This window comes from Varanus komodoensis, unplaced genomic scaffold (assembly GCF_004798865.1).
Source record: "Varanus komodoensis strain SLA01 unplaced genomic scaffold, ASM479886v1 scaffold7_3, whole genome shotgun sequence".
Classification (NCBI taxonomy): Eukaryota; Metazoa; Chordata; class Lepidosauria; order Squamata; family Varanidae; genus Varanus; species Varanus komodoensis.
This window is the reverse complement of record NW_025336480.1, coordinates 17,561,714-17,573,532: the sequence shown is the minus strand read 5'-3', so window position 1 is coordinate 17,573,532 and position 11,819 is coordinate 17,561,714. Positions and strand designations below refer to the sequence as shown.

General features: G+C 49.4%; 1 protein-coding gene across 4 annotated transcripts in view; it reads right to left on the bottom strand.

The window, feature by feature from the left end:
* Positions 1–209: 209 nt before the first annotated feature.
* The window catches only part of SYNPO (synaptopodin), a 100,964-nt gene continuing 89,354 nt past the window's right edge, over positions 210–11,819 (bottom strand). For all 4 annotated transcript variants that reach the window (XM_044454175.1, XM_044454177.1, XM_044454176.1 and 1 more), the window contains one exon: positions 210–10,092. In XM_044454175.1, coding sequence (XP_044310110.1) covers positions 9,076–10,092 — 1,017 coding nt within the window. In that variant the 3' untranslated portion in view covers positions 210–9,075. The remainder of the gene's footprint in view (positions 10,093–11,819) is intronic.

Here is an 11,819-nt window from a genome sequence, read left to right as displayed (position 1 = left end):
GTCCTCAGAGGTTGTTCCCTTTCCTATAGTGCAGGGGTGGAATGGGGGCTCCCTCAATCCAAGGCCTGAATTAAATTTTGGTGAAGCTCTTGGGGCTCACGTTCCCCACTCCTGCTGTAGTGTCTGTGCATGTACATGAACACCTGGAGGCCATGTGCAGAAATGATGAAGGAAGACTGGTTCCAAAATGACACACAGCAACAGGTTGGTGAGGACTAACTTCTGGTTTATTCCAGAGTTTGTTATACAGAGTTGTGGCACAGTGCTAAAGTAAACAGCATCTGGTGAGATACGGCAAGCCCAAGGCATTCTCTTGCTTACAGAAGTTCTGAATGAAGGTGCCTCCTGAGCCCAAAGACACGGTGTGCCCTTGAAGCCTCAAAGTGACACACCTGCAATATCTAATACACAACATCTTTGTGCTCAAGCACCTCCTTCACTGATCGGAGCTGCCTGCCCAACCATGCCTGTATATTGCATAATATAGAGCCTTCCTCTTGTGCATTGTTTTCTTGGAGACACTCCAGGGAGGCAGCAACACTAAGAGAGATCACACATCTGCGTGCAGGCAGAGGCTCTTGAAACTGTCAAACAATTTCCCTCATTACAATACTGCCGCAAACCCTGCTTTCTGGGATCTCTCAAGAGCTGGGCCTTCTCCAGCATTCTGTGGTGAAACAGAGTCCAGATCTGTGTAAGCATCTCAGACCTCTCCTTTTGAAGCTAAAAGGCAGTGGAGGATAAATAATTCAGTGATGCAATCCTATACACAGATTCCTGGGAGTAACTCCCATTGAACTAAGTGGTACTTACTTCTAAGTATAGACCTGAATAGGATTGCACTATAAATTGCTGGGGGAGTGTAGGAACTTCATTATACCCCCTAATTCAGCTTGCTTTGTAATCTACATGGGGGGCAGGGGAGGTCACATAGCTGAGAAATCAGGCATATCTGATAACTGAATTAATCCCATAATGGAAAACAGCCACTAAGAAATGGATTGCATAACAAACAACTTGTACTGAATGAACAACCTGGAGACAGTGAAGGGTGCGGAGTGGACACTGCAGGTCTACATTGCTTCAGCAGCAATTCAGAACTGATTGTGCTATTTACACACAGTATTTGCATACATTAAGACAAATGTTACATTCTCAATTTTTTGAAAAACAAATGCTTACAAAGTTTTTAAAAAGCAAACAACTGCATCTCCCCATCTATTAATCAAATTTTGTTTAAACTGGAAAAAAATCAATCTTCCACTTGATTTTAGGAGGTTTATTTGTATTTGAAGAAGAAAGCTAACTCTGTTACTGAGTTTGGATCCATGGAGTTTGATGATGCACATTGACTTCGTAGTTTGGTATGGAATTAATCTCAGCTGAAGCCATCCCTCTTGGAGATACTGAAAGATACCACTTTCATGACCAGTTACTTACATCATCAACATAGGTCTCACTGCCTCTTGGTCCTATCTCTGAGTATTCTGGGTTATCCCATGCTGAAATAGAAAACTCTGAAAAGAATTCAGATCAGCAAGTAGCAGGACAAGGGGCGAGTGGTGTTGACACACATCAGCCAGCTGAAGGCACCCGGCACACGCAAATGATAAACTTGTGTCCCTCCAGATGTTTTTGGTCCCCATCTTCTATCCTCATTGGTAATGCTGGCTGGGGCTGATAGGAATTGTAGTCAAGCATCGGAGAAGCACAAATTCCCCATCTCTGCTGTATAGACGGACAGGGGCTACCATCAGCTGCATAAAAGCGCTTTGGACTGCCTTGAGTGTCAGTTTTCTTAAGACTGTTTCTCTTTCTTAAGTCTCTTCTGAGACTGGAATACAGTTTTGCTTAGCACTGCCTCAGTGATTGCTTAGACCACTGGTAGGAACCCTGTGGTTATCCAGCGGTTGTTGGACTGCAGCTCTTACAGGGCCGCCTTAACGCATGGGCCTGGTGGGCACTTGCCTGTGGGCCCCATACTAATCTGTGCATGTTAACCCTTGGAAAATTGGAAAACTTCCAAAATTAACAGTAGTTGTAGTGGTCGTAGGGGCCCCAGGACACTGCTTTGCCCGGGGCCCATAATGCTGTTAAGACAGCCCTGAGCTCTTATCCATCCCTGCCCACTGGCCATGCTGAACAGCATTCTGGTCCCCACCCCTGGCTTAGACAATGTCTTTTTAAAGGACTTCTGTAGGGCTTCGAGAAGTATCTAAATACCATAATGGGAAATCAAGATGTAAGTTGCTTCTTTCATGCATGGACACACATCTGTATGAAGCTGCTTTCTTTTTAAATCCCCTCTCTACTGAAAAGCAGGATTATTGGTCCATGTGGAAGAACAGCAGTCTATTCCTACTGAGTTGCTTTGTGTTTCATACTTTTCAGCCTCTCTACACAAGACCCATCTTTGCTTTCTTCATCTGCAAGCACTGATGTGTTTATAGGCTACATGGCTGCCACCATGGTTTAGGGAACAAAAGGAGGCCTTGAAGGGTTCTTGACATCGCAAATGGTTTCTTTTAACACCTCCTCCCAGATCCGTGTCTCCCCCCTGCACTCTCAAGGACATGCAACATTTCCTTCTGCTTACTAAACAAGAGCTTCTTAAGTGACCAGGAACAGTCTTCTCTCTGCCACAGAGCTCTCTTTGTGCAAGACTCAACATGAAAAAAACACGTCCGTGTCTTTTCAGCTCACCTGACTCTTAGACCTTTTTCTCACGTCATTCCTAGAACAAACAATCCTGCAGTTCATACCCTAAACCTTCAGAGGGCGCCAACAGCCTTTCCGTGTCCCCTTCCTGTCCTGCCCTCTGCTTTGCTCCTTCTCTAAAGGACAACTGAGTGGCCCCAGAGCTATCTGAGAATGGCACCTGATGCGCCATATGCTCCCTGCCTGTGGGACTGAGATGGATCATTTAGGCCAGTCAGTCGCAACAGAGACCTCCGTGTAGGATTCAGCATGTGATAGATATTCTTTGCTCCCTTGCCATTCCTCTGGTGAAACCAGAGCAGCAGCGAAGTATCCATGTAACCTCCAGGATCATGAAGCCAAGCAGCTGTGGGGCAGCAAACATTTTGTAGTACTGGGTGTTCTTACACAGAGCGCTTAGCTCTCTGATTGTGCTGAGTCAAGGCAGAACATGGGCGGCAAAAACCCCACTGTGGCTTCACCGCCGAGGAGCCAGCCTCTAGCCTCTACCGTTGCTGACTGCAGCAATTCTAAATGATGTCATGAGGCCCAAACGGAGGTTGTCACAATGTCAGGGGCTGTGGAGGGGATGGGGTTAACAAAGCGTCACTTAGGGTGATGAAATCTGTAAAGCCTTCGCTTTGAAATTTGTAAGCCTTCGCTTACAAAACAAAAAGATGGACAGCGAATGTGGGAAACTGTTTTAGATCAAGTTACTGAGCCATCTACCTCAGTGTGTGAGGTCCTGACCACCTCTGTATGCTCCAGATGTTGTGACTGATTTGTATTTCCTGCATCTGATGTTACTGCATGGATGGATGAAGCAGTGGCCCTCCAAAGTTACTGCAGCTCCCACCAGCCCCAGACAGCATTGCCAATGGTCAGGAATGATGGGTGATGGCGTACAACAATTTCTAGAGCAGTGCGGGTTCCCTGTTCCTGGTCTGTGTTGACTGGGGCTGCCCATGGAGATGCCTGGAGCTGAACCTGGAACTTTCAACACAAAGCATGTCTTTTTCCACTAAGCTACTGCCAGGGGTAGTCCATCATTTGGGGCTGAGGGCAGGGCAGCAGGGGAGAATGCTCTGCCTGTATCCTTCACGCCATCCAACCACCAGCCGCTTGACAGTTAAATGAAGAAAGAAAAAAAGCAACCTAGGTTTTCGCTTCATGCAGTTCCTCATCCAGGCTTGCTCGCTCGCTCACTTGAGCAGCGACTGTCCAAATGGCACAAAGCAGAGTTGTGCAGGGTTACAGCCTTTCTCTGAAACATGACTCCAACAGGCCCTGATGTTCATGTCCTCCACATGCTTCCATCCAGTAATGCTTGCTTGATACACCTGGTTGTCCCACACGCCCTACTTCTCCTTATCCCCAAAGAAACCTTTAAAATGACCCTGTTGTGCAACTGTGCTGCACAAGGTAGCTTGGCTAGGGTGCCCTGGCTGGTTTCCAAGGAACCCGCAATCTGCAGCTTGCTCTCCTGCAAAAGCCATGCATGATCAGAGGAGAACAAAGGTGGATCTCCTGCGAAGGCTATGCATGATCAGAGGAGAACAAAGGTGGATCTCCTGCGAAAGCTATGCATGATCAGAGGAGAACAAAGGTGGATCTCCTGCGAAAACTATGCATGATCAGAGGAGAACAAAGGTGGATCTCCTGCGAAAGCTATGCATGACCAGAGGAGAACAAAGGTGGATCTCCTGCGAAAGCTATGCATGACCAGAGGAGAACAAAGACGGGGCCTTTGCTTATTCCTTCCTTGAATTAGCACTGAACAATATGCATTCCTGTCTTTAAAGGTCAGGGGGATAAAAATAGAGCACAAGTGCAGAGTTGAGGGCAAGTGAGGAAAACACCTGATGTGGCCCGAGCCACGCCAAGGCTGGCTGGAGTCTGCTAAAACATGATACCGTATCACACAGCATGCAGGCAAGAGAGAAAATGGCCTGGATGTTGGGGAGGGGCAGCCTCATCAGAGAGTGCAGGCAGGAGAGGCAGTTTCTCACTGGCTGGAAGAACATAGCAAAGAAGTGAAGGTGAGCTTTGTCTTGAGGAGTCCAGTAGTCATTTCCCATGCTAACAAGCTCCTTTCTACTTTTCTATGGCGTCCCTTACCACAGAGGTAGCCAGCAGGTAGCTTTCTTGGTGTTGGGACTTTAACTCCCAGAAGCCCTTACCAGCATGGCCAATGGTCTTGAATGCTGGGAGTTGAAAGCCAAGCCACCACTTGGGATTTATTTGCTGTCCACTTCTGTCTTCCTATACCAGAAAATGGATGACAAGGCTGGTTGCCATTTTACTTTCTTTGCCAATGAGTCAGTGTGCTTCTACATAAGGCATCTATCTGGAATTGCTCTGTCTCAGACACAAAACTGGATGGGCAGGTCCAGATCTTGTCTTCAATTTGTACTGCTTCCCTATTTTCCTACCACTTCTTATCCCTGTTTTTAACCTGAACAAAATCTGTTAAGGGGGACAAGAACTGTTAGCACTAGAAGCCGTCTATCTGGAAGCATCCACTCCTCCATCCTAATGGCAATTGGATTGAGAACTTACGCTTCCATTTTCAAAGCCTGTTATTGCTGCATCCAGCCTGTTTTCTCAAACCGGTTTAGGAGGACACTGGCAGAAGTCTTCCTCTCCTTTTTATTGCTGCCCTATACTGGATTCGTCAACAAATGCTTTAATAGCCAGATATAATTCCGGGTTTGCAGTCATGAGTAAGATGAAGGTGTGTGCATATGTGCAATCAGGAGGTTATTGTTCCGCAGCCTGATGCCCGCCAGATGTTTTGGACTTCAACTCCCATAATTCTGACAATTAGCTACACTGGCTGTGGTTTATGGGAAATAGAGTCCAAAAGCATCTGGAAGGCAGGCTGCCAACTCCTGTCTTCCAGGAACTGTTTTCTGGCTTGTGCAGGTCACATGGTCTGGGTGCCCCAGAGGGATGCCTCCATACAGGCAGATTCAATGGTTCTTTTCCATTAGGGTGTGCTGGGATATTTTTTGTCCCATAATAAACTGGATGTCCACCAGAAATTGACTTAGAGGTGTTAGTTCTGACACAGTCTTGCTGAGGACGCATGGTACTCATTCTCTCTTCAAATGCTGGACTTATTATTATTCTGTAGGAAGAATTCCAGATGTTTTTCTATTTTTTTAGGGACACTGACAACTTTCTGGCACTTGGACTCACATTCCTTTTGTGTAACATACAAGGGCTGTGTGATTTAAGAAGCAATCGTGTTCTCAAGGGCTGCCTGCTGACTGGCCACAGAGTCCGGCAGAAGCCCTGCTGCACCAGCAGAATGCAAGATCAGTCGCCAGCACAAAGAATCTGTCAGCAGCACTGCCCAGATAGGCCTCCAAAGAGAGTGGTGGCAGATCTGATTGCCAGTGAAGATCTGCCGGCGGAAAGGCTATAACAGGCCCGAGCCGTGGGCAGGACAATGGCCACGGCCCCTCGACGATGCAACACGAAACCAGCCTCTGACTGAGCACAAGGCATTGCTCTCCCATGAAAAATAGCTTTGGCTTCACCAGTGGCTTCCCTGCCCTTGTCACCGTGATGGAGGGTTGGGTGTGGCATAACGCAGTCCTCAGTCACAGCTCCCCATCACACGTAGAGAAGCCCATGAGGGGAAACTGCATCTAAGCTGAGGGGTTTTGTGACATAGACTTATGTCTCTCTAGCTCTATGCAATGCACAATCGGGGCGCTTCCAGATGAGGCTCTTATCCCGCCATCACCATCATGATGGAATTTTACTGGGGGGACAGGGTGGGAAGCAAGCAGCATCATCTTCCTCTCATCCCCTTCCCATGTTTTCCCGCCACTTCCTACATCCCTTCAGTCATCGCGGGGAATCCGTTAAGAAAGGACAGAAGTGCTGCACAGTGCCTTCCTAGCTCACACTATGAGCCCTCTTTCTGGAAACGATGGTGAAGCACAGGGGTGGGGGACCCCTGTGAGAAGAGCAAGAGGGCAAGGGGTCTTTGCAGGGAAAAAGAGTCCCCCTTGCACAAAACAGCCTGACTCTAGAGCTCGCCCAGGAACTTGAGCGCATGGGTTCAGTTTCTCTGCTTTGGCGCCCCGGGGGGCAAAGCCCTGATCTGCTCCAGTGACTGGCGCTGTCAGGGAGGCAGAGCACTCAGCAGCGGTAAGCAAGCGGCAGGGATGGACCTTAACTTCACTTGAGCTTGCAAAATGTTTGCATGTTTCTAAACTCGTGAGCTTGTTCTTCAAAATAATTGCATCTTTCCAGCTTTACTGAATGGAGGACAAGTCTGCATTTGGGGTGTACACTTCTAAAACTGCGGTTTTTGCTGCCCAGTAATAAATTTGTTTTAATTTGGGTACACACACAAGGCAAACCAAGCTTCAAGGGGGAAATAGGGAACCTCAACAAGCTTGTACATTTGCTAGCAAGGAAAGGGGGTAACCATACTACAAAGCTGGACTGCTACGGTTTCCCATGTCTTTCTCCCCACTCTTGCCATGAGTGAATAATGTGTTTTGTCTAAATTGGTCCCCTTTTGCTCTCCCCACAAACACCAAGAGAAGGAGTAGCGTCTCCCACACATGATGCGAGGGGGGGAATGTGTCACCACACTTGGGCCATCTGTCCATGGGAGACAGTCAGACACACCGTGCCAACCATTGCCGGAGCTCACAAAACGCTTGTCAGCACTTTTGCCTTGAGGAATCACTGCCAGGACACAGGGAGCAGATCATGCTGTTGTCGCACAAACATACCAAGTGCCACTGCAACCCCCAAGAGGAAGGGGTACATATACTCACAGGCACTGGATTTATTCCTTTCAGGGACTCCTCCACCCCAGATGCTGATCAGTAAAGGCTAGGACTTTACAACGTGCTCCTCTGCCCTGCTTCCCACGGGAACGGCCTTAGGATGGGACTCTGCACGGGGCAGCTGGCGCACCGAAGGGCCCATGGCATGGGGACCACTGCCCCATGACGCATCTGATTCCTGCTGGCTGCTGCGCCTGAGGGAACGGTGCATGGGCAATGCTTCTGTCAACCTGTTTTCTGCAGCAGCTTCTCTCTGTGGCTGCTTCGCAAAAGGATCTTCCCATCTCTGCGCAGGCCATGAACCCATCGCCCACAGTGTGGTGAGCGCAGAGAGCTCTGCCAGACGCCTCTTCCTTGCTTGCCTCCACATACCGGGCTCCGAAGCAGTGCTTGAGAGCATTGTAAGGTGGCTTCCCATGTCTGGACTGTACCACCGCCGTGGCTGGCTGTGCCACTGCGGCTGACAGCAGGGGGTGTTTGATGTCATGCAAGAGCACGTGCTGGGCATGTGTGCTCATTGCTGTGCCTTCCTTGGCTCCCGCAATGTTTGGGCAGCATGTGGGCATCACTGCATCACAGTCCCCGATGGGAAGGCTCTGGCAGTGTTTGCAGGGGAGCTGGAGGAGCAGGGCCTGCCACTTCCCGTGGCTTTTTGGTCCTCCATGTGGCGCATTTCCTCTTCTGGGCATGGCAGAGAAGGGGCACCTCCCTCGCACCCCCTGCCCTGAGTAGTTGACAGGATTCTTCAGCTCTGCTCTCATTCTTCTGTGGCTTGGGATGTCTCCACTCCAGGAACTGAGAGAGAGAAAGGCCCCGAGGCGCTCTTCTTTGAGTTTGTCAGATTGATATAAAACCAGCCCTTCTTTCTGGGGGCAACACTAAATCACACAGACTGCTGAGTGGGCTCCTCTGTGATTGTTTTTCACTCTCTGCTTGTTCCCTCAGGCAACTGGCATGGAGGCAGGCCTGACTTGTGGCCCCATCAGACTGTGTGTGTGGGGAGAATAACAACTATAATGGAAGGCAGACACAAGTTGACAGGTCTGTCATCCTGTTCGCTCACTGACAGTCTGCCAGGGATTATGCGGTGGGGGGTGGGGGTGACTGTTCTCCTCCCATAGGATATTTCAGAGCGAGAACAAAAGCAGTCAAAGCCTTACTAATCTCCCCTGAGCAGAGGAAGTCACTGGTGGCTCCAGTCCAGCGGAGATAGAGAACTCCAAGCCTGTGAAAGCCAGACACTCACACACACACAAATGCTATGACAGGGGGAAGGCACTAAAAGGGTTCCTACAGAGATCCGTTCTGTTGGAAGAAGAATCTCAGCCACATTTCCATCCTCTTCAGGCAACGCTGCCCCGAGAAGTCTTGTCCCCCAAGGCAACTTTGTTCTACCCTGTCTTAAGTCTCCAGAAAGTGGGAGGCTTGCAGAGGCGGCTCGGGAAGATCCCTGCAGACTCAGCTCCTTCCTCCTTGTGCCTCACGAGGTTGCCAGGATTAAGTGCTTGTAGACATGTGTCAAAGTCTTGGCAACAGGCTTCAGGGCTCTGTCACCCCATATCTAAGAGGTGGGAAGGCTCCCCCGCTTCAGCCGCAGGCTGCCGTTCCAGCCTCGGGGACAGATGTTGAAGCTGCGGATGCTGGGTGACTTGATCCCTGAATCTTCAGAGTCAAGGGATACATCAGAATTAGTGGGCGACATGGAGGAGTAGCGCTTTACTGGAGAGTGCACGGCCATCACAGGAGACTGCAGAGGGCTCTTGGGGGATGGGGAACAAGGGCCTAGAGTCTTCGGACTGGTGCATGATTTCCGGCTGGGGCCTGCTGACGTGCTGAAGGCCCGATGGCTTTCCAGGAGGGTTGGCTTTGGAGACTGAGCCAGATCCCTGTGGCTTGCAGAATGGGTGCCTGTTGTTTTTGGGCCGTTACTGGATGCTGCTGTTGCAGCACTGGAGAGAGGGGTCCCTGCACTGGCAGGCAGGGTGAAATATTTGTTCCCGTTCATCCGCAGTGCTTTTGGTGACTGCAGCGGGCTTTTGTAGGTTGGGGACTGGCTGCCCAGCAACCTGGGGCTGTTGCTTGAGGCAGCGCTGACTTGTGGCAGCGCCGTGGAGACGGGGAGGGAGACACGCCTGTATCCATCCACCCTTGTGGGTCTGGGCGACTGCAGTGGGCTTGGGGAATGGTTACCCACACTTTTGGGGCTGCCCCCCAAAGATGGCATGTCAGCAGGAGTGGCAGGGGGAGTGAAAGGCCTGAAGCTCTCCACCCCTGTGGCTTTGGGAGAAGTGCTCTTCCTCCGGGCAGCATTGATGATGTTTCTGGCCAGGAGCGCCTGCATCTGCCGGCTGGACTTGGGGTCTGCCTCCTGTCGAAATGGGGACAGAGACCTTTCACTCCAGGAGGGAGACATGGGGGGAGGAGAACTCATGATACTGCTGGCTCGAAAGGCTTCAATGAGCCCATCCTCAGGCTCTGGAGTTGGCGCTGGGCTCAGCCAGCCGTCTAAGCTGCTCGTATGCCGTCGCAGCTGCCGTGGAGTCCATGTTGGGGAAGCAGGCAGGGACGCCTTTCTTTCCTGTAAGGGGAACAGAGGAGAGAGTTAGTGTTCTGTGCTGGGCATGGCTTTCAGGCTGAGCTTATAAGTGGGAGGGGATATTTGGCTGTTTCAGATGGGTGTTGCTAGAACAAATACGGTCCAAAGAGCAACAGGAGCCCTGAATTTCTTTCCCAGTCGTTTCAGTTCTGCCACAGGTGACCTTGGACAAGGCACAACTATTACTCCAAGAGTTCAGCAAATAAATCATCTTGATATTGTTGCAAAAGTGCTGTATTCATATCTGAGAGCCAACCTAGAAAGGGCTGAATGCACAGAACGGGGAGAGAGGGAAGCAAAGAAACCACAGAAGTATGACATGTGGCTTTAAGCAAAGGATGCAAAGCCTTTGGCCTACAGACCTAATCTAACCCACATATTTTACAGGAAGAGAACACGGAAATAAACTGTTAGCAGAAAGCAAGCAATGAGAGATCATTTTTCAGTCTTGCAGTTTTATTTGCTCTTGTCCAACTATTGGTAGTGTGAACTGTTGCGAATTACACCAGGGCTGTGGTTCCCAACTATCCTTGGTGCAGTCCTTTCTAACCGTAACACGCTGGTGAATTCAGCAGCAGCAGCAGGGGAGAGAGCGAGCAAGCGATGGAGGGGGTGTTCAAGGGGACCATGTAGTCTCTGAAGTTGCCCACTCCTGATCTCTAGTGTAGAGCAATTCCTAGTGCTAACCACTAACAGTGTTATGCGCAGCTGTTATGAAACTAAGAAACTAATCCTGTGATGACTTTCTTAAGTGTGTAAAACAAATGGTGGTCTGCACTGTTCCCTACTGACAGCGGGGAAGCATAAGAGAGGATAAAATATCAAGCTGTTCTAGCTCTATGCAAGAAACCAATGGTGTTGGGTTCTCTGTCAATGGATGTATTCAAGCAAGAACTGGAAAGCTTTCTATCGAAACATTTGAAACTGGATTCCTGCATGAGCAGGCATTGGACCCAATGACTAAACAGATCCTTTCAGTGCTGTGATTCTAGCAAGAGTCTAGGCTTTGCACATTTATTGCAAGGCAGCATCAGGCCAACTGCAACACTCCCTGTGGGCAAAGGGCAGAAAATAAGCAGTAGCCGGAATGGAAAAGGAAGTAGGGAGCCAAAGCATGCAAAAATGTGTCCCTGTAAGTGGTGAGCACAGAAAGCCAACTTTAGTGACTCTATGCATTTCTACTCTCTCTATATTGTATCCCTTCTTGCACTATAGGATCTTGCTAAGTATGTTGTAACGACAAGTGGGGAAAATCTCTAAGGAGTGCGCCTGTCTGTTTTATTTTTGAAGTCTGGGAACAAATGACGGCAAAAGGAGAAGGGGATGGCAGAGGACGAGGTGGCTAGAGGGAGTCACTGGGGCAGTGGGTGTGAGCTTGGGTGGACTCTGAGGGATGGTGGAGGACAAGAGAGCCTGGAGGAATGTTGTCCATGGGGTTGTGATGGGTTGGGCACAACTTTGCAGCAAAGCAAAGCAAAGCAAAGCAAAGCAAAGCAAAGCAAAGCAAAGCAAAGCAAAACACTGGTTGACCAGCTTCCAGCTTTCCCTCTAGATACACTTCTCATAGGTAGAACAGATCAGCCTCCAACCATTCTTGAAACAAAGGTCCTAAGATATGTGTTGGTAGTTAGACACAATGGAAGAGGCCCACATTCATAAAGGCAAAAAACTGCTAGGCATAGGATAATGCTTGAGCTATATGATGAACA